This window comes from Acanthisitta chloris, unplaced genomic scaffold (genome assembly GCF_000695815.1).
Source record: "Acanthisitta chloris isolate BGI_N310 unplaced genomic scaffold, ASM69581v1 scaffold1156, whole genome shotgun sequence".
NCBI classification, from domain to species: domain Eukaryota; kingdom Metazoa; phylum Chordata; class Aves; order Passeriformes; family Acanthisittidae; genus Acanthisitta; species Acanthisitta chloris.
This window is the reverse complement of record NW_008678469.1, coordinates 5045-29547: the sequence shown is the minus strand read 5'-3', so window position 1 is coordinate 29547 and position 24503 is coordinate 5045. Positions and strand designations below refer to the sequence as shown.

At 41.2% G+C, this 24503-nt stretch overlaps 1 protein-coding gene across 1 annotated transcript in view; it reads right to left on the bottom strand.

Annotated features, from left to right (window-relative positions):
- The window catches only part of DHRSX (dehydrogenase/reductase (SDR family) X-linked), a gene marked incomplete at its 5' end in the record, with an annotated part of 43655 nt that extends 19756 nt beyond the window's left edge, over nt 1-23899 (bottom strand). The window contains 2 exons of the mRNA XM_009076866.1: nt 8626-8833; nt 23692-23899. Of these exons, the coding sequence (XP_009075114.1) occupies nt 8626-8833; nt 23692-23899 (416 nt within the window). The remainder of the gene's footprint in view (nt 1-8625; nt 8834-23691) is intronic.
- Nucleotides 23900-24503: the final 604 nt, after the last annotated feature.

The window sequence follows — 24503 nt, the reverse complement described above, 5'->3', positions numbered from 1 at the left end:
TTAAAATACACTTGTAGTCTGTAATTTTATTTTCTACACTCTGAGCTCCAAAAATAACAGGCCAGCTTTTCTCTTTCTACATTTTTAAACATCTCAGGATAGTATACGACAAGTGGCAGACTGTGGAAGACTGAATTTTGCATCTTGAGCTTGGCAGGAGACAATACTGAATAAGTCAATCAATACCCCTCTTCCCGAGACACAGCCAGCCCCAGCACACTGCTGCCTGCTGCAGGGATGGGATGTGGTTGGGAAACCATTGCACAGTGAGTCTCACAGCAAAGCTCTGGGAACACAGGGCAGCCAGGCACAGGGCACCAATTCTGGCCCCTGCTATTCATTCCAAAAGTTAACAGATATACTAAATTGGATAAAATAGTGATAAAAAAGTACATTAACCTTGTGAGTTGGTGGTGGCTACCTCCAACACTTCCATGAGCAATAAAGCAATTAGGAGCAACGAAGACCAGCAGCACCTCCTTCCTATTCCAGTGACAAAAATAGGTCAGCATGATGGGGTCAAACAAATATCGCTATATATCCCATCTCTGATAATCTGTCCAAGTTCATTCTTGTTTTATTGCACATTGCTCAGGTTTCATCTAAATCCTCTTCGGCATATGTTCTGTATTTTGCACAGGGCACCTGGTCTGTGGTAATGCAACCCTTGTGGTTACTTCCCCTTTCCCCAGAACTGAGATGGCAACAGGCAGACGTAGTCGTTTTCCCTGAAGAGACTCACAGACACAATTTAAAGAGAATGTTAAAAAATGTAATAATGTACACAAACCACAAACTCTGCACAGATTGTATTAATGATTTGCGTTTGTGCCACATCTACAATCAAGTTCCTTTTAGAAAAAAATGGGAGCCAGAGGAGCTACAGCAAATTCCCTTCTCATGTTTACCTATTAAAATCCACCAAATCCCAAGTATTAAGCTGAGAACATAATGCGAAGTGAAAGAACCATGTGAACTCCATCTTGCAGTGTCTCAGTAACCTTTCTAAAGTGCAACATAAAAGTTTATGGCTTGCAACCATAATCATTATAGTCATTACTAAAGCCAGAGTTACTCAAGTGACTTCTGAACTGAAAGTTTTCATAAGACATAAATTGGGTGGCAGATTATCCTGTTACATTTTAAAAGGTATTTGCTGATTCTAGATCATCGTGAAATAATGGGTGGTGCTTGCTCTCCATGGTGCTCTCTTGATACATACATTACACTACTATAAATACAAACAGGGAGTACACACAACTACCCATGTAAATGTGTGGCGATATCTATGTGATAAACTGTGGAGGCACACCATGAATTGTAAACACATATGAGAAATACATTTCATAAGTAACTGGGATTTCCTCACCTGTGCCTGTCATAGTGGAGGCACACAATGGATTATAAACATATACAAGAAGTGCATTTCATAAGTGACTGGGATTTCCTCACCTGTAGTTGCCCATGAGCACATTTTCCACTTATATGGGAAATGGTCTGATACATATACCAAACACCTGAAAGCTGCCACTTGAAAAAACCAGCTCGATAGCAGATTATTTGTGCCCCAGATATTACAACACACCTTTCCAGTTCCTATTCTCTCCCATGCACATCCAAAACCATGCTATCTTCAGTTCATTTTTAAAAAATAACACAAATTTAATGCCCTGTACCTTGGGAAGGGAGTCATCCTAACTAATTTTATACCTTTATACAGCACAGATATCTACAGCTGAGCTAGTCACCAGAGGACCTCTAGGTTGTTCACAGGAATAAACTGGCACTTGAGGGACTTTAGTCACCTGGCCAACTGTAGGTATTGATCTTAGGATAAGGTAGGTCCAGTACTAGCAGTGACCATGAGGAGATCACTGGATGAACACCTCTGATGCAGGAATTCATATTGCAGACATGTAGGAGCTAAGAGACCTGTCAGAGGTGGCTTCCAGGCACAGAGGCCTTAGACCACTGGAAAAGAGTATGTTTTCAGCTTCTTGGTAGAACTTTGCATTTTCTGTCAACCTATGAAAGCTCACGATAACCACTGAAAATGTATGTATATATATACGTATATACACATGAAAATGTACTTCTACAACATCCTCCTCTGCATCTCCTGACTAGAGAATCTCTGATTCCAAAATGCTGCCCCCCCATAAGCTCACTTGGAGGATTTTCCAAGGGAAGCCAGTGGTCTTTCTCCTTAACTCAGTTTTACAACTCCTTCACATGGAAGAGAAGAAGCTGCCTGTAACTCCTGGTCCTACCCTTGCTGAATGGATCATTTCAGTGGGGCCAGACTTGTTTCCTCTCTCTTTTGTTCTTTCTCTGAAAGATACTGATGAGAAAGATTAGTGCCTGCCCTGTATTCTGCTGCCTGTGGGTTCAATTCCAACAGTGTTGTACTACTGACCACAAGAAAACAGAATTTTAAGTACATGGTGATAGAGGTAGAATTTCCTTGATACATGAGCAAGAACTACAGTAGTGTGATGCTATAACCCCTAACTTAAAATATTATGTATTGAAAGTGAAAGGCTAATGGTCTAGTCGAAATTTCAAGATTCTCTAACTCTCCAATCTTTCAGCGTCCATTTTGAGATCTTTACATTAGATGCGTCGTGGTTACCTTCTTTTAATCTGACTGGAATCAGTATTGAGTCCCTGGTGTGTGTTTTATCCACAGCAAATTATCCTCCTCTTTTGTGTTTACTCCATTTTCAACAAGTCTGACTGGCATAGATTACCACACAAAGGTATTAACCAAATGTGTAGGAAAGTACCGCTGAGAAATGTTAACAGGGAATAGATTGATTGATTGATGAAAAATGTCTTTCCTAACTAACTCTGTGGGCTCTGAATATGAAAACAGTTACAGATTACAGGATGATAGGTGCTGATGTGCTAACACTGGTTAGGCTCATATATTTTCATAATTTCTTAACTGTTTATTTACTCTCTCCTCATGACAGGAAAGGAGAGACTGTTTTTTTCAGTCTTTTGGATACAAATTTAAACCTTTCACATAAAATTAAATAATCTGCCTGAGCTGTCAGGTTAAATCAGCAATCCTCCACCACACCTGAGTTAGGGATAAACCCTTTCTTACACAGTACGAGTACCTGTTTTCAGTATAATTCCAACATTTCAGTTGCTTACCATTCCAAAACAATTTCACACAGCATGTGTTTTCACACGAGGCATAGTGTAGCTTTAACCTGTGTTTCTTTAGACCATTTTTCTAGCCTAAATAGGGTCAATCCTGCAGGCAACATTAGACATGGAGACCATGTTCCTGTCCTGAGAACAATTTTGAAAGATGGAAGACAGTCTTCCCATTTCACAGTCAGAAGAAAAAAAAATAAAAAAGAAAAGAAAAAAAAAACCCACAACCAAACAAAACAAGGGATACTCTTCTTCTGTTAATCAAAACTAAGGGACAGGACACGAGATGGATCTCTGTCCACACTGCTTCATTTTTTGCTTGCTCCATGCTGTGTTTAGAACTGTTCCAACTATCACCCTCCACTAGCAAGCCTAGGTGTGGTTTGGGATAGATCCTGCCAGCAGCTGACCCAAATAAGAGCTATAAACAAGAACTTCCACAACTTTTACTCTCTCTGATGTACTCCAATGTAATCCCACCCATTTTGTACTGCATCCATACCCCTTTTTGTGCCACACACTAAGGCATGCAACACAAATCTTTCACTTTCTGCCATCGAAACATTCTCCCACAGCTCTCAGCATGTCTCTTAAAACAAATATTTTAACCTCTTAGACTTGAGAAAGCATGCACAAAGATAGTGATATCCTGGGATGCAGGGGAACCACAGGTGCAGTGAAGACCAGGGTTCAGTGCTATTTAGGTGTGCACTGAGGCTCAGCCTACCTTAGAGGGGTCTGACCCAAATTAGAAAAGACACAAAAGGATCTGTGCTTAGAAGCCACTCTGTTCAACAGTTAGAATAAATAAAGCAGCCAAGTTCCATCAACACATCCCAAAACAGGCAGGACCTGAATGCCTAACCAAGTCCAGGGATTAACATGCAAGAACAAAACGAAAGATCACCACGATTTAGGAGCTTAATGATGGATTATTTATTCACTAGCCTTCTCAGGCAGGTCCTTCCATCTTTCACCCTCAAATCATCCTATGGCTGTACCAATAATTAAATATTTACTAGAGGAGAAAAAGAAAGACACCCTATGGCTCTGAAGCTTAAATCCCTGTACCAATGGTTACCATACAAAAACGGGACCTGCTCGAAGACCAGAGTGACAAAAATAGACTGTTTTCTTCTCTGTGTTTTTGACCAGAAAAACCTTTTGTAAAATTTAACTGCAAATTATATGTTTCTGCAAGGAATTTTCATTTTGTGAGAAAGGCCCAGACTAGTTTTACGTGAGGACCACACACTCCCATGGACAGAAGATGTTGATGCCGATGAATTGCTGCTTTCAGCTGTGAGATTTAATTATTCTCATTCTCTACAGCTGGCATTATTGTGTGGTGATGTGTTTGTCTTCTGACACCTTGGGGGGGAGGATGAAATAAATTTACTACATTCACAGTGCCAAAGGGACAGTTTGAATAAGAAATAAGACCTGCATGTCTATGTCCTCTGTCATAAATGATGAATCCAGGTCCTTTGGATCTTGTTTTCTACCCACACTTACAGAATGGAAACATTTTTTTTAAAGTGTTATAGGAAAATTACACTAAAGTTAAGCCTATTTTGACAAGCCGAAAAAAATTAACTAGTTTATATGGGCCGATGTCTATCTAGCCTGTGTTTCTGAAGCCTTTCCCTTCATTTTTACAGGCTGGCAGGGCCACTAATCCTACTCATTTTCAGTTTGTCAGTCAATAATCATTTATGTGGCACTATGTCTTTGGAAATGACAGCTGAGACAGGATCTGATGCACAGCCTTCCTTCTACAATGCCTTCCTAAATACCAATCCGAGGCACTTGAAAGGACCGAAAACTCCGTATCTGATAATGACATGTTCACCAAGCTTGTCATAAACAAGTTTTCAGGGAAGCTTACAACACCACTGTGCGGGAAATGTCTCTACCTCGATGCCATAATGAAGTCATACAAAGAAGAACAGTCCCTGCCATTGGACATTAACAAGAGTCAACTTTTTTCATTTTGCTCTAAGGCATTTTAATTGTATCACAAGCAGAGACCATCTGGCTTAAGAATGAATATTCAATATCTGCAGCAGAAATGGAAATACATGAGAGGGAAATGGCACTTTCCAGCTTCCAGCTTGCACAGAACCCAACACGAAAACTGGCATGTTGCAGAGTTAGCTAAATTGCAATCTGATGCCTGATCAATGACTTTTTAGGCTATTATCATCTTATTAATTAGTCTACTAGTTTGGATTTTATATTTTAAAAAAGAAGATCAATTTATGTCAAAAATTACTATGGGATAACATACTTCACTGCACTCTGCACAGGACAGTGTCAGCTTATCAGCCTTTATTTGCTGAGAAGTCATAAGGATAGAAATCAATTATTTTTTTGAGGAATAAACTTAATTTCTTGTGTATGACAGGTGCAATTCACATTTATGAAAAATACAAAGAAAACACTGCAAGGTGGAAATGTAAAGAAATAGTACCACAGCAGACAATGACTTTGCTGTGAACGCATTGAGCTGAGAAAGAATGAAACCATTACTTCTAAAGGGAAGGCATTAATTTCACAAATTTTATGACTGTCACCAGACCTTTTAGTTTTGCCTATGTTATTTCTACAGGAGTGCCTCTCACTGCAGCTTGTTGGGGAAAAAAACCCAAACTGATTTGGCAGAGATTTTTCTGAGCTACGTGTAAAGACTAGAAGATAATGTTTTGCAGTTTTGAGGAATCTGAGTTGTTAATACTTTGAGTAAATTATGCATACGTATCACGGCCTATTTACAAGACTGTAGGTTTATCTGTTTAAGTACCTAAATATCTCGAGGCAGCTCGGAGGTGGGTGTTGAGCCAACAGCTTTGTCTACCACACTGAGCTGCCTGAAATATGAGCAACCCAGTGAGAACAAGGGCCACAGTGCATCCCCTAGGAGGTCTTTGACTTGAATACAACTGGGACCTGTGCTGGCAGAAATGCATTTAAAGGCAGTGGAGGCTCTGCCACAATATTTTGGAATTAAATCAAACAATATGTTGACTCTCTCCTGAGGGAATGTGATGTGATGCATTTCCTCACTGGATCTCTCTGGGATGTGCTGCCTATCACAAGTGCCAGATAGCAGTGGGTGAAGCAATTTCCTGCCTGCGTTTAGAAACCACTCTGGAATACTTCAGGGTGATAAAAGTTAGTTAAGCCAATATGATTAGAGAGCTATCACCTAATTTTCACTGCATTACTGCCATAATCCTAGATGAAAGATTCATATAAGTGCACTCAGGAACAAAATTCCAGGGGAGAAGAAATCCATACTACGAAGTATCAGCTAATATTCTCAGACAACTGAATGTTCTTTCTTACTTTGCTCAGGGGAAATTTACCCTTGCGCACAAGACCAACAAGGCTCATTCAGGCTTGAATACTTGATACTATGGCCCTCAGTAGATCACTATTAAAATTGCCAGGCAGGCTTTCAAACGTGAGCTTTCCACTGAGCTAAACATTGTTTTGTGATGCAGTTCTTCCGTAGCTGAACAGGGTGCACCTATGGGATGAAGCATTCCTGAATACAGAGACATATCCTGAGAAATAAGCCAGGAGTAGAAGTTGGAGCTGTAACTCAAAAGTCTAAGGGAGGATGGGAGGAGTGAAAGTAAGAGTTTCTCTCTCATTTGGTTTAGAAGGAAAACACATTGAGTGTTATATAAAAACATGTTGTGATTGATGTGGCACTTAATGCCATGGTCTAGTAAAAATGGTAGGGTTGGACTTGATGATCTTTGAGGTCTCTTTCAACCTGGCTGATTCTATGATTCTATGATTCTATGAAAATCTCAACCTTGATAACTGAAGCATTCAGATATCCAAACCTGAAGTTATTCTGACTCAAAAAGCAATTGATACATTTGTTTTTCATGCAGTACAGACATTGCACATCATGCAGGTCAGTGTGTCTGTCCATCACCTGTTGTAAGGCAGAATTTCTTTAGAGCTGTATGTCCAAAGAATGGGAAGTGATCAGGAGCTATCGGCAGAATGACTAGTAGAGCTGCAAGTATGAGATTCCCTCTTGTGATAAATCCACAGTAATTTTATGTATTCAGTGACATCCCATTCAGTGTCTAAACACTGTCAGTATAACACAAAAATGTCTCCCTGGGTACACCGATAAAATTGGGTGGGATTGAGTGCTGTAAAAACAAGAGAGTCAAAACTCAGACATGGGAATTTTGTTAGAATTTTGTGGCCCCAGAGGAAATGCTGAGCACAGACTAGACACCTACATGAAACTGTTATGTTAGCAAGGTGAGGTAAATCCAATGAAAAAATACCACCACCCAAGACTCACATTTAAATGGCAATTACAAGAGGCAAAACAAGTTAAATGTATATGGTTTGGCAAAGCTGCACTCTGCTTCTTTAAGAATGCATTACATATAACGAGCATTCCTATTACAATTTTATTGCAATATTCAAGGTATATTCAGAAGATACTATTTTTTTAAAATACGGGTTTCTTTGTTTGCATCTTATTTTACAGCCACTCTTTCAGCCTCCCATTTCATTTCTAAAATTAAAGCTAGTGATATTTCCATATCAAAGTTTACAATTAATTTGCTTTGTAGGACATGCCCCTTGATCTAAAATATTTCATTTTAATTAGGATATTTAATTTTCTCTAATGCAGGTTCCATTTACTTAATCCAAAACTACTTTCTGAAAGAGCTATAAGCAGTACATGTTCTCAGCACAAGTCCTCCTAAGGCTTGTCCACATGGGGAGATCACACCTACACAGCTAAACTGATTTCAGATTGATCTACTTACACCAGTACAAAATGTTACCTGTACGTGGGTCTGCCCCATGTTTTATCAAACAGCTCTAAGTTTCCTAACGCAGATCAGGAACGGATAATAAAAAATTAAGTACCATTACAAGTATGTGTTAAATGAAAACTGTCCCACCTCTCAGAGCATGAATGTGTGGGAATGTACATTTTGGAGCAGAGCCACTTCCCACCATCACCTTTGTACAACTTCCTTCTTCCCTTTGCCTTCTTCTCTGTAACGTGTTGTGTACATTTAGACCATGCCAGATCATGTCTGCTCTCATCATGACAGTGTGCAAGACATTTCTGAGGAACACTTTGTATATTCTGGCTCCATATTAGGATGATGTTCTGCCCCTCTGCATGCACAGAGACACATTGATGGATCAGGGCAGAGATAACCAGGGCATGGGCATACACAGTGAAAAGCATTCCCTCCCCTTACTGTGACAGCTCACTCCCTCCATTAAAAATGTTTGGGGGAAAGGCTGTCTTTATCTATTTTATACAACTCATCAGCACAGAGAAATGTATTAAATACCATGCATTATTATAGGCTCTGAAGCACCTTCAGCTCCATGCCAACTGCAGCTTTTACAACGCAGGGGCGCAGCAACAAAATGATTAAAAAAATTACATACCTTGAAAACTAGCCATGCTGTCATCCATTTGACCAATTTCACAACCCAAAAGACATGTTTGTAGAGCTCAGTATTCACTACTCCAGGGTCTACTACATTAGCAGTCACATGGCTTCCATTTGCAGTCAGAAGATGCTGTAGTCGATAGGTAAATAACACAAGGGCAAGTTTGCTTTGGGCATAGGCTCCATGGGGTGAATACGAACATCTGTACACAGCAGAGAAAAAGAGAGGGAGATGCACATGAAAACAACCAGAAGGAAAACAGAATTGCAGAAACATCAAGTGTACCACAATTTGCAATATCCACCAAACAGCTATACATTGAGTTTTCACAAGGAACAGCTTATCACTGTCAGGCATGTTGTTTGCTCAGGTTCTGGTGATTATTCCATCTGACACCAAGTTTTATTTATGGAGGGAAAAATATTGAAATAAAATTACAGAATACCTGCCAGAATCTCTATCTCAGACTACTTAAACTAGAAATACTGAGGCATCTAACTCCAGGCTATCATCACCCAGTGGCCCTCAAAGTACTTTCTCCTTTTTCACTCCCCTCTTCCCAAATAAATGTGCATACCCTGTCCCCACCTAATAAATCCATGCCTGATCATACTACTCCTGTAGTCATTGCACCTGCCCCAGTGACACACAAGATTACACACAGCTAAAGGAATGGATAAAAAGATAGGGCAAGGAGAGCACCTGGAAATGTAACCACAGTTATGGCCTATACAGCCTTTAAAGCAAAGACAGCTCCCTGGGTCTGTGCCAAAGAGGTGTGACAAAGGCACACAAATTCTGGGAGTTACAGCAAAACATTACCTGTTGAGACTCCTCTATATATTTCTCATCTGGATGTCAAGTGTGTCTTTCTTTCAAGTCAAGCTTTCTAGGAACTGCTGATTAGTTGGGTTACATTGCATGCAGGCAGCAGTACATATTTATTTTTTTTAATAAGCAGACTAGTTTCAGGCAGATTAGCAGGTATCTACTTAAAATGCTCCTCCTGACTGAGGGCTCAGCATCACTTCCACAAATTCCTATGCCATGGCAATTCACTCCTGTAATTACTACAGCCTCTCATCTAAGCTCTTTTGTGCCTAGCAAAAGCAGCGGTAAGTGGTGGCACTGCAGACAGCTCACAGGCAAAGCAGGCAGGAGCCTAAAGCAACAGACTCCTGGGGACAGTAAAACCACTCCATTCTCCACTTTGCCTCTGCCAGAGCCTGGGGAAGCAGTGCTGCAGTGCTGCTGCCACTCATGTGGAGCCAGGGGTTAGGCTCCATGGAGCAGCAGGACCCTAGTGATGGTGAAGGGAGATAGAGGGGCACTCACACAGAACCAGAACTCTCCCAACTCCTGCTTCCCTCTAGTTGTTGTCCTTCCTCTGTGGTGGCCACAGCTACAGCTCCATCCTCCACACCTGCACCCTTAGTGGAGCCCAGGCCAGAGATGCTTCTACTCTGCTGGAAAGATTGCCTATGGTTTTCTGTGGCTGCTACTACATGCAAGGTTTTTATTTTGAATGAATAATAAATATATGAGATCTTTTTGTTATCTCATTCTTGCTGAATATATTACTTATAATATCCTATACACTTTACCACAGAAAGCCCTGGATGTCAGCAAAAAGGCTGAATCTCTGCAGAGGTACAAGGCTAGTGAAGCAATTTAACTGTCCATGTTACCTGAAAGGACTCAAAAACTTGGAGACACAACAGCAAATAGTGCAGCTCAGTTAAAGGAAGTAAAAGACAACACTCAAACTCCAGTGCATCTCTTTTCTCTTTTTCTTGTTCCTGCTTTATTCTCGTTCAAGCAAATCACAAACAGTCTACAAAAGCATTCTATAAATTGAAAGACAACAAAAAAAGACAGCTGATAATAAAAAGTTCTTGCAACAGTCAAAGGTATGAGCTGCAACATGGTGGATAGTGCAGCCTGATTATCATAAAGATATCACCTGCACCTTCAGGCAAAATCACCTATTTTAAGAATAAAGAACAATCACTGCATGAATATAAAAGTGCCTTGGCATTAGTCAAGAAACTGCAGCTACATTTTAAATGCAGTAACGTCCATGGTCTGATCTGAGACACTCAAAATGTCACCTTATGCTTTATGCATATTTCAACCCTTTTAACTTGAAGGACCAGATCCTCAGCCACTACGAGCTTCTCCTGTGTGCAGCCACACAGGGCAGAGCTCACGCCACCCATGGGAAGAAGCTCTCATCCCCAGCTGCCTCGGGCAGCCAGCTGGCAGCTAACCCTGGCACTCCTCCATCAGTGCCACCATTCCCCTCTGAATGCAAGCTGGGGCACGGGACAAGCTTCCCGAGCTGAATTCAAGTGATCTTGTCTGGCAAGCAGCTTGCAGAGAAGCAGGGCTGGGGACTACTCTGACTTGTTCTGCCTGGGTCTAGTCTGGCCTTCAGTAACCTTCAGATGCCAGGCAGGAGAATGGTGAATGCTCCCCATGACTTCCCATTCCCACAATTTGTGTGAGTGCTGTTTTGACTTACCTTGTGGCAATGAAGCATGAACTACAAGGGCTGGATCCTCAAAAGCCTTGTACTTTGCATAGATATCTATGTCAGAGAAACATGAGTGCTGAGAAGATATAAAAAGCTACCCAATCAATGAGGAAGCCTTTTATATCACAGTGCAGAGATGCAAATGATTTGCATGGCAGCAGGGTATCAGACTTCAATAACATACTATGGGTATGAAGGACATAAAATTGGATACACTGAGCAGAGACTTTTGGCAGAACCCCTGCAATGATTACCTGCTCTCTTCCCATTTTCTGTGTGTGTTTTTTTGCTTGCCAGGAACCTGACATCAAAGGACTACAAAACACAGAGGAATAACATGTGGCATAGAACCAACAAGGGTTTCCTTGAACAACTGTTTTGTTTGTAAGACCCCATCCATCTTATTAGAATCATGTTGTTTACATGGCATGTTGAAAAAAAAAATCAACTTTGCTTAGTTGACTTCATTACATCCAGTCTTGACTTTATATATCATAAAAACAGGACCACATAGACTCCTGCACCTGTACCACATTTGCATCTCCCATTCACATACATGTAGAATCACAGAAGAGTTTGCATTGAAATGGACCTTTAAAGATCACCTAGCCTCACATCCCTGCCATAAGCAGAGACATTGACACTTGGCAAGGTTGCTTGAAGTCCCATCTAACCTGGCTTTGAACATTTCCAAGGATAGGGCATCCACACTTCCTCTGGACAACTTGTTGCTGTGTAAATCCTCACTGAAAAAAATCATTCCTTTTATCTAACCTAAGTCTCTTTCAGTTTAAAACCATAAAATGTATTCCTCTTACACATAGAATTATCCAGCTTTAAAGCCTATGCATCTAAATCTAGCCTCTCTTGTCACTCTATGCTCTGCATGTACATCTTCTACATTGGATGAAAGTATAATTGTTTAGCAAATAAAATAATATTGACATCATGCATTTCTTCTGAAGGCTCTAAAATCTTTCTGAAATGAAAGGGCATATAAGTGGCCAAACATCCCAAAGAAGAAGACGGCTTACCAGCAAGCTGTGCTGGCACACCAGTGCACATGAGATTCCTGTGACTTTTGGACCCTTGAGGACACAGGGTATTGATGTTTCACAGCAAGGCAGGCAGGCTCTCATGCAGAGAAACTCTGCCTCCTAATTAGGTGATGAGCCAGGCAAAATACTGGTAGCTCCCAGCTCCCAGTGGTATATATGGATGCTAGAGAGATAGGATGTACTAGTGTTTGATGTCCAGGGACACATCCTAATAAATACTGCTCAATCAGCTCAAGTGATGCCAGACAGCACATGCTGTGACATGGCGAGCCTGTACACAGCAGCTAGGAAAAGCAGAGCAAGGACTTGATGGGTAAAAGTCCAGTGAGAAAGTGTGGCATGCCTGGCATTGGTAGCTTGGAGAAGTTCATGCTCACCAATTCATTTGAGTGGGGCTCTCTGTGGACTACTCTTCCTGCCATGGAAAAGAGTCTCCCCTGAGGGATGCCACTCCATAGCATTTTGCCAAATTGGTGTTGATAAAACCAGGCAATGCACAACTCACTAAATGAAAACTACAGGAAGAGTTAAGGCAGACAGAATTTAATTACCGGCTTTGAAATCTGGCCAAGAGAGCAGCAATTTACAAGACCTTCTCCTTCCTTTGAAAATAATGTTTTATTGATTCTATACTGATGAATAAAGAATCAGGATAATGCAAGTTTGGCACTTTGAGTCCAAATAATTTTTAGCAGAAATTCTTGCTTTTGGCTTAAGATTTTTTGCAACACAGGCTACATGTTTGAATTGTCAATTCAAAACTTAGGGAGGAGAAAAGAAAGGGACAGTTTTGTATTTTTTGCCAGAACAAAGTAAGTAGGCATTCAGTTCTGGAGTGAGTGAGTGTCTTGTGGTTTGCTGGTTTTGGGGGTTTTTTTTCCTTCCTTTTCCTTTTTTTCTTCTTTTCCACCAGAAGCTGATTTTGCCACTTATCTCCATGGTGCTGTCTCCAGCAGCAGTCTCTCTAGAGTGCTGGGGCAACGTATTTGCAAAAAGTAATGAGAAGCCAAGTTTCAAACCAAAGCCTGCAGTGGCTAATTAGGTGTTTAAATATGGACTCAGCTGCTATCCCAGTTTGAAAACCGGATCCATATTTAGCACGTCCCTTGGCAGTCATTCCTATTTCTTTTCCGTCTGGCTTTAGCTGGTCTGTGTTCTGTAGTGGTCTCCCACTTAGGTCTACTGATCCCATGTTTATAAAGAGCTTTAAGTTGGTTCAGGGCACCCACTGAGTAACAGGGAAACAAAATTGCTACCTGGCACAGACCAGTTCCTCCACACCTCCTGTGTGCATGGGCTCTCTTGCTGTTAGCTTTTTTGCTCTCCTTAACAGCTCCTTTCACATCACACACACATGTAGGGGAAGCAGATATGGACTGACTGACAGAAGGGTCCAGTGACAGCATCCTTTCCCTTCCTCACATCTTGCTTCAACAGAAGGCTCAGAGGACTTGTGGCCATACTGACTGACACACAGCTCAGTTTAACCCAGACAGCATTAGCAGTGAAGTTTTCCTGATGTGTACCACTTTCACACTGCACTTGTCTTGTGCACATCATCCTCTTTTCACGCCTCACCACGCTTCCCAATTTCCAGTGTGTTAATTTGCCTGGAGGGCAGAGTGCACCGAGATCAAACTGCAGAACAGTCCAACTGCTATGTGCTCCATTAAGAGACAAGTGATGCAAAACGTGAGTGACACACTGGGGTTTTTAATGAAAGGCCACTCGAAATTTCAATATATGCCTTAGGATGAACCCGTGAATTAAGCCAAACACAGGCTTGCTGTATTAAAATAACTAAAGTTTCCTCCTGATTTATGTATTCATCTTGCAATACATCATCACCATTGCTTAGTGAAGACTATAAAAGTCTATTATTAAGCACTCATGAAGCTTTCACAGTCTTACATATTCTTTCTCCAGGGAACGCAGCACAAGATTTTTCAAGTTTTGGTAGATTTTGCTGTTTATTTTGAAGCAGCTACAGAAATATATTGAAGAATAAACATATCTTTGATGGTTTTCATAAGCAGTTTCATTCTCCTTTCCTATGATAAACCAAAGCCTGAGTCCTAAATATTGCTTATTAGATTAAAGTAGGCTTCCTGACAGTCCTACATATATTTATTTGCTGAGTCTCATCGATTGTGATTTTCCCTCAATAAGAAAAAAGAAATAAAAATGAAGGAAATACAGAGATGGAGAAAAGACTGACCTGGAGTAATGAGAACAAGTGTATTACCAATGAAAACCAATATTTTACCAATTGAAAGAAACAAACATATGCATTAGTAGAACAAAACTAAAATCTAAAGTAATAACTTATCTGTTTATTCAGATGTTGTTACAGTTAAGCTTTTTCCAGCAGCTGTTCTGTTACCAGCTACTGCTGTAGACTACTGTACAGTCACCCTCTTCATATACACTCCTGGGTATTTTGGGTGTTCCTGAACAACTATACTTCTTCATGCATATTTTATTTTCATATACTTGATGTGTAGCCTTAAAAAACCCTAAAATTGTTATTATACACATATAACATTTAAGGTGGCTGTAGCATAACCCTTGAGTGCATAAGCAATGCAGCAGTAGGGACTCCTGAAGCTCCCTCATGACCCTGTGATGAACTTGATCAAAAGGAAGGCTACGAGACCAATATATTAAATTAGTGGCTCTACACAAGATAAAAAGCAAATCCTTCATGTCCTAATCTGTGGCATGAGGGTTACTTAAGCAGGCAGAAGACACTGTACTTGGTCCTTTCATTCTGAACAACAGACAGAGACCGATCACATCTCAGAGCTTCCCCCTTGTCCTGCAGTGAGCTCCTCAGAGTCACATTCTGATCACACACAGCTCTGACCAAATTTAGGCTTTCTCTGACATTTTTCAACTGTATTCAAATAACATTTTTATTCTTAAAATTAGAGAAGTATAATGATGGATGCTCAGAGCTGAGAGATTCTCTCTCTAACAGGCAAAATGTTGGTGATGGTCTCAGTAACTCTGCAAATCAGTGAGTCCTGCCTTGTGCTTAATCCACAGTTCAGGAGGAGCCACAAGCTGGAAGCTGGATTGTGTTTTGGGTTTTTTCTGTTCTATTTTTTTAAAAGACATGCTTCCCAATTTGCTGCAGTTCACTGTATAGCGTTCAGCAACCAGCCCCTTGTTATAGCTTGTAGGAAATACAGAGGGAACAAGAATTAACTTAATGTTTCTGAAGGACTACATTTAGTAAAGGAATCTGGAATGTCTTTATTATAAAAACATTTATGAAAGACAAAATAAGCAGGGGCTTGTCATCCTGGGTGTTACTGCCATCCAGCTGTAATAAGTGCATCATTTTTCATTTGGCTGATCCCTCTTCTTAATGACAGGAGGTGAGATGCCAGGAGTCCTCCTGCTCTACTGATTGCCTTGCTGTGTACAGCTCTGTTGCTGTGTGCTCAGCACAGTTCTCAAATGCATGAAACACAGACTTAGAGGCTGGTCTTCTCAAAGTCTCACCAGAATCAGTATTTTTTAAAAAAGTCTAATTTTTCTGTTTGTGTACAATTGGTCTTGATTGCAAATGTTTAGGGTTATTTTAAATATCGATGGCAAATTCAAGTTGTAATTACTGTAATTCTATTCTCCCAGGAAATGTATTTCTTTACAAAGAATGATATAAATTGCCTCTTTTCTACAGTCAGTGCATCTGATGCAGTGTTAAGCACTCGCTAATATTTGAAGTGGTATATAAGCATAATAATATCCCTTCATTCAATTAAATATCTCCATTCAACAAATGAATGAGTAAATAAACAGAAGGAAAAAGGTTTTGCATTGCTGCAGCTAAGACCTTCAAGACCTACATCCTGTGTCCTCATGTCCTTGTGACCCTTTTGAGTGATGGCACAATATCACGACCACATATCTTTTCGTATTATCTCTTGGATAATCTGGATTTTAGGTTATTGAAGATTGTCACACATCTTGTAAGATTATCTCTTGGATTATAAAAGTGGGTGGTACTCTCCACCCACTTGTGGAAAGCTTCCTAACTGCCCTGCCAACAGAGCTTTCAAGTTGAAGGCAGCAATGGGTTTTCTTATGGTTTCTTCCTTTCCACCAGAATGCACATAGGACCATAAATGGCCCAGTAATAACATGAACAATCCAAAATCTTCTTAAAAAATTACCATATAACTGAAGTAGCCTTTTGTGGTTCAGCTGCAGATTCTGAGCTTTTCATTCTGGAACTCAGGAGGAACTATAAGGTCTAGTTCTGTATAATAAAGTGCTGCCATTTCAAATCTAGTGCAGTTCACCAAATGTAGTTAGCAGATTTGCAGTAGACTGTGTTGGTGTATATGTGAAGATAATTTAAGGTTTCATTTTGTGATGGGCTGAGGAGGTGCTGAATGTGTTCTGCAAGTGCAGTTCACCACACTGAAGGACTGGTCTGTCTTACAGGGGAAACATGGCTTGAATGTTCACACAGACTGCAAAATCCTTTTTCCTTTGAGATGTCTATAACTACTGTGTAGAAAATACTATGTCATCACTCTCTGTCCACAGAAATAACAAAACATTATAAAGTCTGGCACAACATACTTTTGAAAATCAGTTTTTGTTTGTTGAAACAATTTAACAACTGCTTTTTAAAAATTTTCTTATGTAGTTAGAATATGTGTATCACAGCTTCAAACTGAGTGATAAAAGTGACTAACTCACAGTACATGAGTTAAGACAAGGAAAAAATTCATAAAGAAGATATTTGTTAAAAAACATCATGAAAACTCTTCCCCTTAGCTGGAAGACCCTTCTAGGTTAAGGAAGAATACAGCTGAAATGGCAACAGATACAGAAGAAATTAAAATGTGGAAGTTTTCTTCATCCATGAAATGTCTCATAGTCCAGACACAGAAAAGAAAGGGGTTTTTTTTGTGTGAGACTGCACATCAACAGTGGCACTCATCCACTGTCAGAAACCATGTGGGATTTAAATAAATGTATGAAAGGGACCTGTGAATAAGGGAGTGTCTTACTTAAGGAATATAAACAGGCCAACTTCAGCAAACAAAAAAACCCACTAAGAAATGAATAACATACAAAGCAGTCCACTTTGCAAAGTGGTTATTTCCAAGTACCATAAGGGACAGTGTCACCAATCACTTTCTGTATCATTCGGCCTTAGAGTTGTTTTTTGTTTTATAACTTTCCCAATACTGTGTCACCCTGGAACACTGTAAACAGAGATCTGTAATGGAAACTCAAGCATTTCAAAAGAAGGGGTATGGCATGGCCTGGAGCCAGAGCACATGAGATATCTTTCACTTGCAAACACACCAGAAGCATGTGAAGTCATGTGCGTTTGGCCTTCCAGGAAATGATGTGCATTTTCATGTTCAAACCCTGAAAAACCAACATTTTCAGAGCTGCCCTGCCCCAGCCCTCACTGGGAAGAAAAAAAAAAAAGGAATTAAAAGAAACAGCTGATTTGACAGACTGATTGATTTTTTTTGTGGCAATTCAGATACTGAACATGCCCTCCACCCCTCCACACACATCCCTTTTTGCTGAGAACCAGAAGATTTCATGCAAAACTCACAATATTATGATTTGGACATTTCTGCAGTGTTGTATTACAGCTAACATCACTGTTAAAAGCTCTGAAGTTTCTGCTAAAGCTGCTGTGAGCCACAGTGGTCCTTGGTCTCTGTACTTCTTGGGAGGCTGAACAGTGCTGTGTACAGCTCCTCTCCACCTCTCATGACAAGAAATACAGAGCAACCACAACACCTGACACATAATGGGAACTGAAGAAATGGAGCAATGAAGCTGAAACTATATAAGGCATTCTGCAGTATTAATACTCATGGGTGTTAAAATATTTTATTTCTACATTATTTATTTTATTTAGAAAGCATATTTTTCATAACATACTTTTAACAGAGAACTTGATTTAATCAAAAGACCAATTTTTCTTCACAGATTTAAGTACACAACTGCTTGGTTTGCTTTTGAACAGATGAAGTTCTCTCCTGAATGAAGTGGCTTAGGACAGAGAGCAGAGAAAAGGTTAAGACTTTCCAAATCGCAGAGGCAGAAATCTGCCTTTGCCTCCCTCCACAACATCTCCTAATCCTTAATGCATGTGGCAAGACATGGGATGTATGATTATCAAGAGCCATGAGCAACAGCAGGGCTGAACCCAGAGGACATTTGACGAAGCTGAGCTGATAATTTTGACCATTTCCCTCTATACATTATTCCAGAGACTTACAGGCATGTGTGCCAACCTTCCTCAGCTATACTAGGCAGCCCAAAGGACAACTCCACTGGCAAAGTCGTGTGAGGATGGTGGTAGTTAAGGCAATTGAGAGGAATGTTTAAATCATTTGAATAATCACCCAGGACCTGAACTCTTGAGCTTTCAAGCTCACTTAGCCTTAATGAGTCTTTGCTGTCAGGAAGATGTTAAACCAACCTTCCCCTCTCGAGGGTGACAAGCTCTCTCCACTCTCAGTTTTCTGAAGTCCCTTTTGCCTTCTGTATCACATGAATGCAATACATTAACTTTCAAATGACCGTCTTGCCTTTTTGGAAAACAGCACATCTGAGCCCCACCGTCCTGAGTGCCACAAAGAGCCAATTTCTCTCACCCACCCCACGGTGCAGGGAAAATCTGGGCAGCAGGAACACCTGTATCCCACACCCCTCCCAGCATGCTGCAATTTTGAAGTAGTTCAGAAAGGCCATGTCCTATTAAATTGTTAAACATTATTAATAATCCTTTGTTAAGACCATTAAGACCAATGCTGATGGAAAAAACTCTTCAACTTGCTGCCCAAACTTAATACAATATTTTTTTTACTCATAAATATCACACACATGGAAGAAGAGAGGATGAGGGACATCACTCATCCAAGATCAGGAGGTCTCCAGCCACTCTGCTAGACAGATTTTCCCATCAGTACATGACAGCTCCTGTTACAGTTCTTTATGAACTGCCTAACCGAGGACATTAACTGAAGCTGCCTTGTCTCTCCAGAATTCTCCCAGGCCTGAGCAGAGCTGTTTACCCTATTTTACACCAGCTTAGATGCACGTGGCAGCTTGGAATTCTGCAATTCCTTTCATTCAGTTTCTATTGTCTCTGACATGATTCATAAACTAGGGCTACAGGGGAAAAAAATAGAAATTTTATGTAATGCATTCAGCTTGGAGAGTCTCAAAAAATCACCTTTTCTGCAGTTGGAGAGCAGAGGAAAGAGAGCATAAGAGTGTAACTAACTGTTCTTGAATATATAGGAGATGTGAAACAGAGAAGGAGCTGTGTTACTGTGGCTGGGGAGTCCATAGATCTGTGATTCACAGAATTACAGGGCCCATTTGGTATGCAAAAGGAGAGGATGATGAAAGGAATAGTTAGTCATGAAGAAAAAGCTAGACAGAACACACAAAGATGCTAACCCCTGGGAAAGGGAGCATAGTCAAGTGTGATACATAGCCTGGGAAAGGGAATACTGTCTTTTTTTCTTTATTTGCCCAAAATGCCTTCTTAGTTCAGTAGGTAGAGTACTTGAAGGAGTGTCCTCCAGCCCAGCCCTGAAAAAACACCAGAAACTCCAACACACTGCTCAAGCCTACCTCGACCTAAGTGAATGGTACAATATTCTTCAAGCTTTTACTAAAACCATATATATTCTCTCATGACCATGGGTTTTTTTCTCCTTTCACTTTAGAAAGTAGTATTTAAGGTAGGCAAAAGAGGAAAAAAAGGACATGCCAGCTGTGCTGCTGGTGCACAGATTGTACTACCCTCTTACTGCAACTGCTGAAGTCACCACTGCTGAAATGCTTGCAGATAGATAGTGTTTCTGTTAAACTTTCACCTCCCTGCAAACAGTCCTAGTCAAAGTAGGGATGAAGGAGAATGATTTGCCTTAGGGATCCCCTTGTCAACTCATGTGATTGCTGTTGAAAATGGTCTGGATCTAAAAGACCACAAAGATGTTTGATGTTCTTCACATATATCCTTCAGCAAAAGAGCTGTGAGAACAGTCAGTGCTCTTATGTGTTTGCATTTTCAATAACACACATGAAACAAGCTGTGCCCTGCCAGTTTGGAACAAGCTCTATCCTGCCTTGCTGTACCCATGCTGTGTCTCTTCTACTAGTGTGTGTGAAGAGGATGGGCAGCATGGAGGAGAAATGACATTTCTAGGGGAGAAAAAGGAGTGGGGATAGGGGGAGAGGATAAATGGAGATGAGGAAATAAACTGGAAATTAACTCAAAAAAAATAGGAAAAAAATGAGATAGGGAGGGAAAAGGCAATGAAGCAGCAGGGATGCATGAAGAGAGAGACAACAAAGGAAGAAAAATAATGCAAAATAAAGAAAATAAAGACAAAATTAAATTAATCATCCCGCCAAAAAGGAGCTGGCAAGACCAACTTGGTAAGATTGCAGAAAACAAACCAAAGAGGAAACATGGAGGACAGTAACACAAACTGCATTTAACACTGTTCACTGGACAGGCCTTCCAACAATTATTTGTTATGCTGTTGCCCTGTGGTAACTGATATGGATGATATCTGACTTCGTATCAGGTCTCTCAGCAGCAAGTATAAGCAATGGGGAGAAATGGCCACAACTGTGACTGTCAAACCAGTCCCCTGTGTGGAAGGAGAATTCCACAGAAAAGTCTGTGGTACAGCAGAGAACTGAACCTTGGTTTACCCTCTCCTCTAGGTCAAGACAGTCTCTGCCTTTCCTTCTCTGCCATGTGTGATGGATGAATCCCTGCTCTACTACTGCACTGACCTCCAACTGGGACACTAGCCCAATCAACATCTAAGAATAATGGGACAAGGGCATGGTAAACAATTCAGTCTGCTGCCACTGGTAATTTTTTCAGCACAGAGTACAGCCCCCCTTCTCTACTATGAATAAATTACTCCAGATTGCTTTGCTGTCTTCCTGCAGGGTTAGGATAACCAGCCATTCTGGGAACATACACACAAGTCATGAGATGGAATTATGGCCAACTAGTGCAACTCAAAATAAGGAAAAAATCCCAATAGAAAATATTTAGAATTACTTTCCATTCACACAAGCAGCAAAAAATGCGGGATAACATCACTGGTAAACTATGGCAATTTGTGGAGCAGTATCATATGACAGTGCTTACCATGGATGTCTTTTCCACATCCATTAAAGCTCTTAAACACTGCTTTAAATCACAAGGCATCTCCAAGGCCCTGTGCTGTAGCCAATGCCTGTGCATGATGCAGCACAAGAGTCCTCCAGGGCTGCTAAACCACCTGCTCATGCTGTAGGCACACACTCAAACACACAAGTGATCTCACTGTTCTTTGCAGCACTATTTATGGCGATAACTAACTATTCTCCTGAGTGGAGGCTTATTGCCAGTTAGGCTAAAAGAAATACCCAGGAGCATCTTCCACCTAAACGAAGAAAAAGTTTGGAGCTGAATCCACAGCCCACTCTGGGTCCCACTGGTATGCCTGTGAGCCCAGAAAGCAGGCACTGCTGCTGTCCCTGAGTGATCCAGAGCACCCGTGTGGGAACGAGCAGGCAAAATCAGTCAGTCTGTCATCCTTTATGGCCCTCCTTACATCAATAATGTTCAAATGTAAAGGGTACAAAAGCTGCAGGTAAATCTCACTGGTATGTTATTATTTTTTACATCAGACTGGTTATGTTCATGCTCAACCATAACTTTCCTAACTGAAACATTTCTGGTTCCTTTAAAATATGAGTTAATAATGCTGAATCAAAGGTAGGGATGATCCTAAATTAAAAAGGCACAGTAAAAGACCTTGCTATAATTGAGGAAACTACTGTTATCTAGAGACACAGAACAGTCACATTTAATTCTGCAATCCACACTTTAGCCCAAAGAATACTAATCACATTCCCCTTTCCCCTCTTGCATGGTGCCTTTCAGCACATGCCCATCAGAAACAATGAATGCATACCTCGAGTGAAGAGTAAGGGTAATTGTTGTTTTACAAGAAAGAGATTAAACTGTGACTCCCCTACAGAGTTTAAACAATGGCTTGTAATAAAACTGATGCTGTAATATGTAATCAGAAGTTTGACATGCCTAATGCAGCATTCATATGTAAAATATCTGCAGCAGAAACAGCCCAGTCCTTTAATTTCAGTCTTTGTTCCAAAATGAAACCTCGGGCCAGGTACCCCTGAACATGCTGAAGTCAAAGGCTGGAGACAGAATTTCTCCATGGAAATGATGCAGAACTTAGATTGGCTCTGTTCAGGCAGAAGCTTTCTGGAGCCCATGAGAAGACAGGCCCTGTTTGAGCCTGTTAGTAAGCATGTAACTGCCACGCATGACTGCATGGGGAAATTTTGAAATTCATCTCAGCTACCCTACCCGTTTCTCCACTAACTAAGCCACCCTACAAGGTTCCTGTATGAGAGACACATTTACCACATCATTTGATGTCTTCCTGATGCTAGAAATATCCCATAGACATTCATCCCCAGTTTTCCTAAATAAAAGCAGTCAGACAGATTTTCTCCATGCATTTTAACACAACTTACTGGACTAAAAACCCAGAGCAGGCACCACTTGGAGCTCAGTAAACTCCCAGGAAGCACAGGGTACAACACAGACAGAAGCTGGGCCTCCAGAGTTGGCAGTGAATTGCCAAGCTGATGTGTGAGAGGATAAGGACCATAGGGAAGGGGACAGGGATGTGGACAGGGACAGGAACGGGTGGGATAACGCAGCCTGGGGCTGGAAGGTGGGGGAAGCTGGAGCAGGGCTGTGAGTGAGGCCAAGGGCAGGGACTGGGATGTCGGGAGCAGTGCAGGACGAGGTAGAGGCCAGGGGCAGAGAGAAGAGAGAACAGTGTGGTAGTGATGCCAGGAGGGAGGAAGGAGCAGCAGGCAGCATGTGGGCTGACCCAGCTGCAAGGCAGCTGGGCAGTGGGGGCTAGCTGCCCCCCCAGAGCCAAGTCAGCATCCCCACGCTCAGTGGACAGGCAGCTAGCAGCCACAGGCTTCTGTCTGAGCTCATCTGAGGGCAGGGGCAGGGCCTCTGTGTATGCATCCACTCGAGGACAATGTCTACTAGTATTCATCCAAGCCATTTTAAACCATCCCAGTTATTGGGAGTGATTAGGCAGTGTTGAGTCCAGGCACTGCACCACAACCATCACTGCAGCATAGGCATCAGAAAGCAAAGCAAGGTTTTCGATGTCCAGAACAAAAGACTCAGTTCAGAAACTTCTACATTATTTGTATCTTTGACTCAAGGCTGCAAGCTTTGTTCAAGCCTGAAAGATACTAAGAAACTCCTTTAGAATCACCATTAATTAAAACCAAAAAAAAAAGAGGCAACAAACCCCCACCATATTCAGTAACAAATCCTTTGGAGCTTATTCTGCGCATGCTTACTACACAGTACCAGAAATGGATCGGTACCTGCTTTGTAAGTCGTTTAGGTGCAATTTGCCTGCATAATGGGTGGCTGATGAGACAGTGACGATCCTAGCGTTGTGACTGTGCGTTCCTGATTGCTTCAGCGTATCCAAGAGGAGGTTAGTCAACAGGAAGTGTCCCAAGTAGTTCAAGCCGAAGTGCTCCTCAAACCCATCCTCCGTCTTCCTTTCAGGGACCATCATCACCCCAGCTGGAGGAAAAAGTAGAGGTAAAACCTGTTGAATTATTTCAGAGCAGCAGCAAGCTCGAAGGAGGACAGATCTGCTGCAGAGTGTAAACACAGCATTTGGAGCAATGAGTGACTAATGATGGCATATGAAGTGTAAAGCTGACACTGACTGATTCCTGACAAGAAAAATACCTAACCCACCACTTTTGTTTCTTTATCCAGATAATGTGTAGACTGACTTTCTCTCACCCTCCCTGCAGGATTGTGAGGGCAAATGAGTTCAGTTGGGAAAAGTGTTTTGAAGACATTAAAAGCTGAATTAACCCATTGCTGGTGTGCCAGAATGTAATATTGCAAATCCACAACAGTAATTAATGAATCTACAATAGGTGGGATCTGGGTGATCCCAACAACATTCCCTCCATCAAAGAGCTCAGAGCAGTGGAGACAAGACCAAGCTAAGCAGCAGACCTGCTCTCCAGGCAGCTTTCTCCTGAGTCCTGGCTGGAGTTTAAAGATATGGTGAGTCTGCACCTGAAATCTGCAACTTCTATCTCACTGGTGTGGGTGAGAAAAAATGGAGTAAATTTACCCAATACATCTTAATTACTGTGCTTACAAGCAG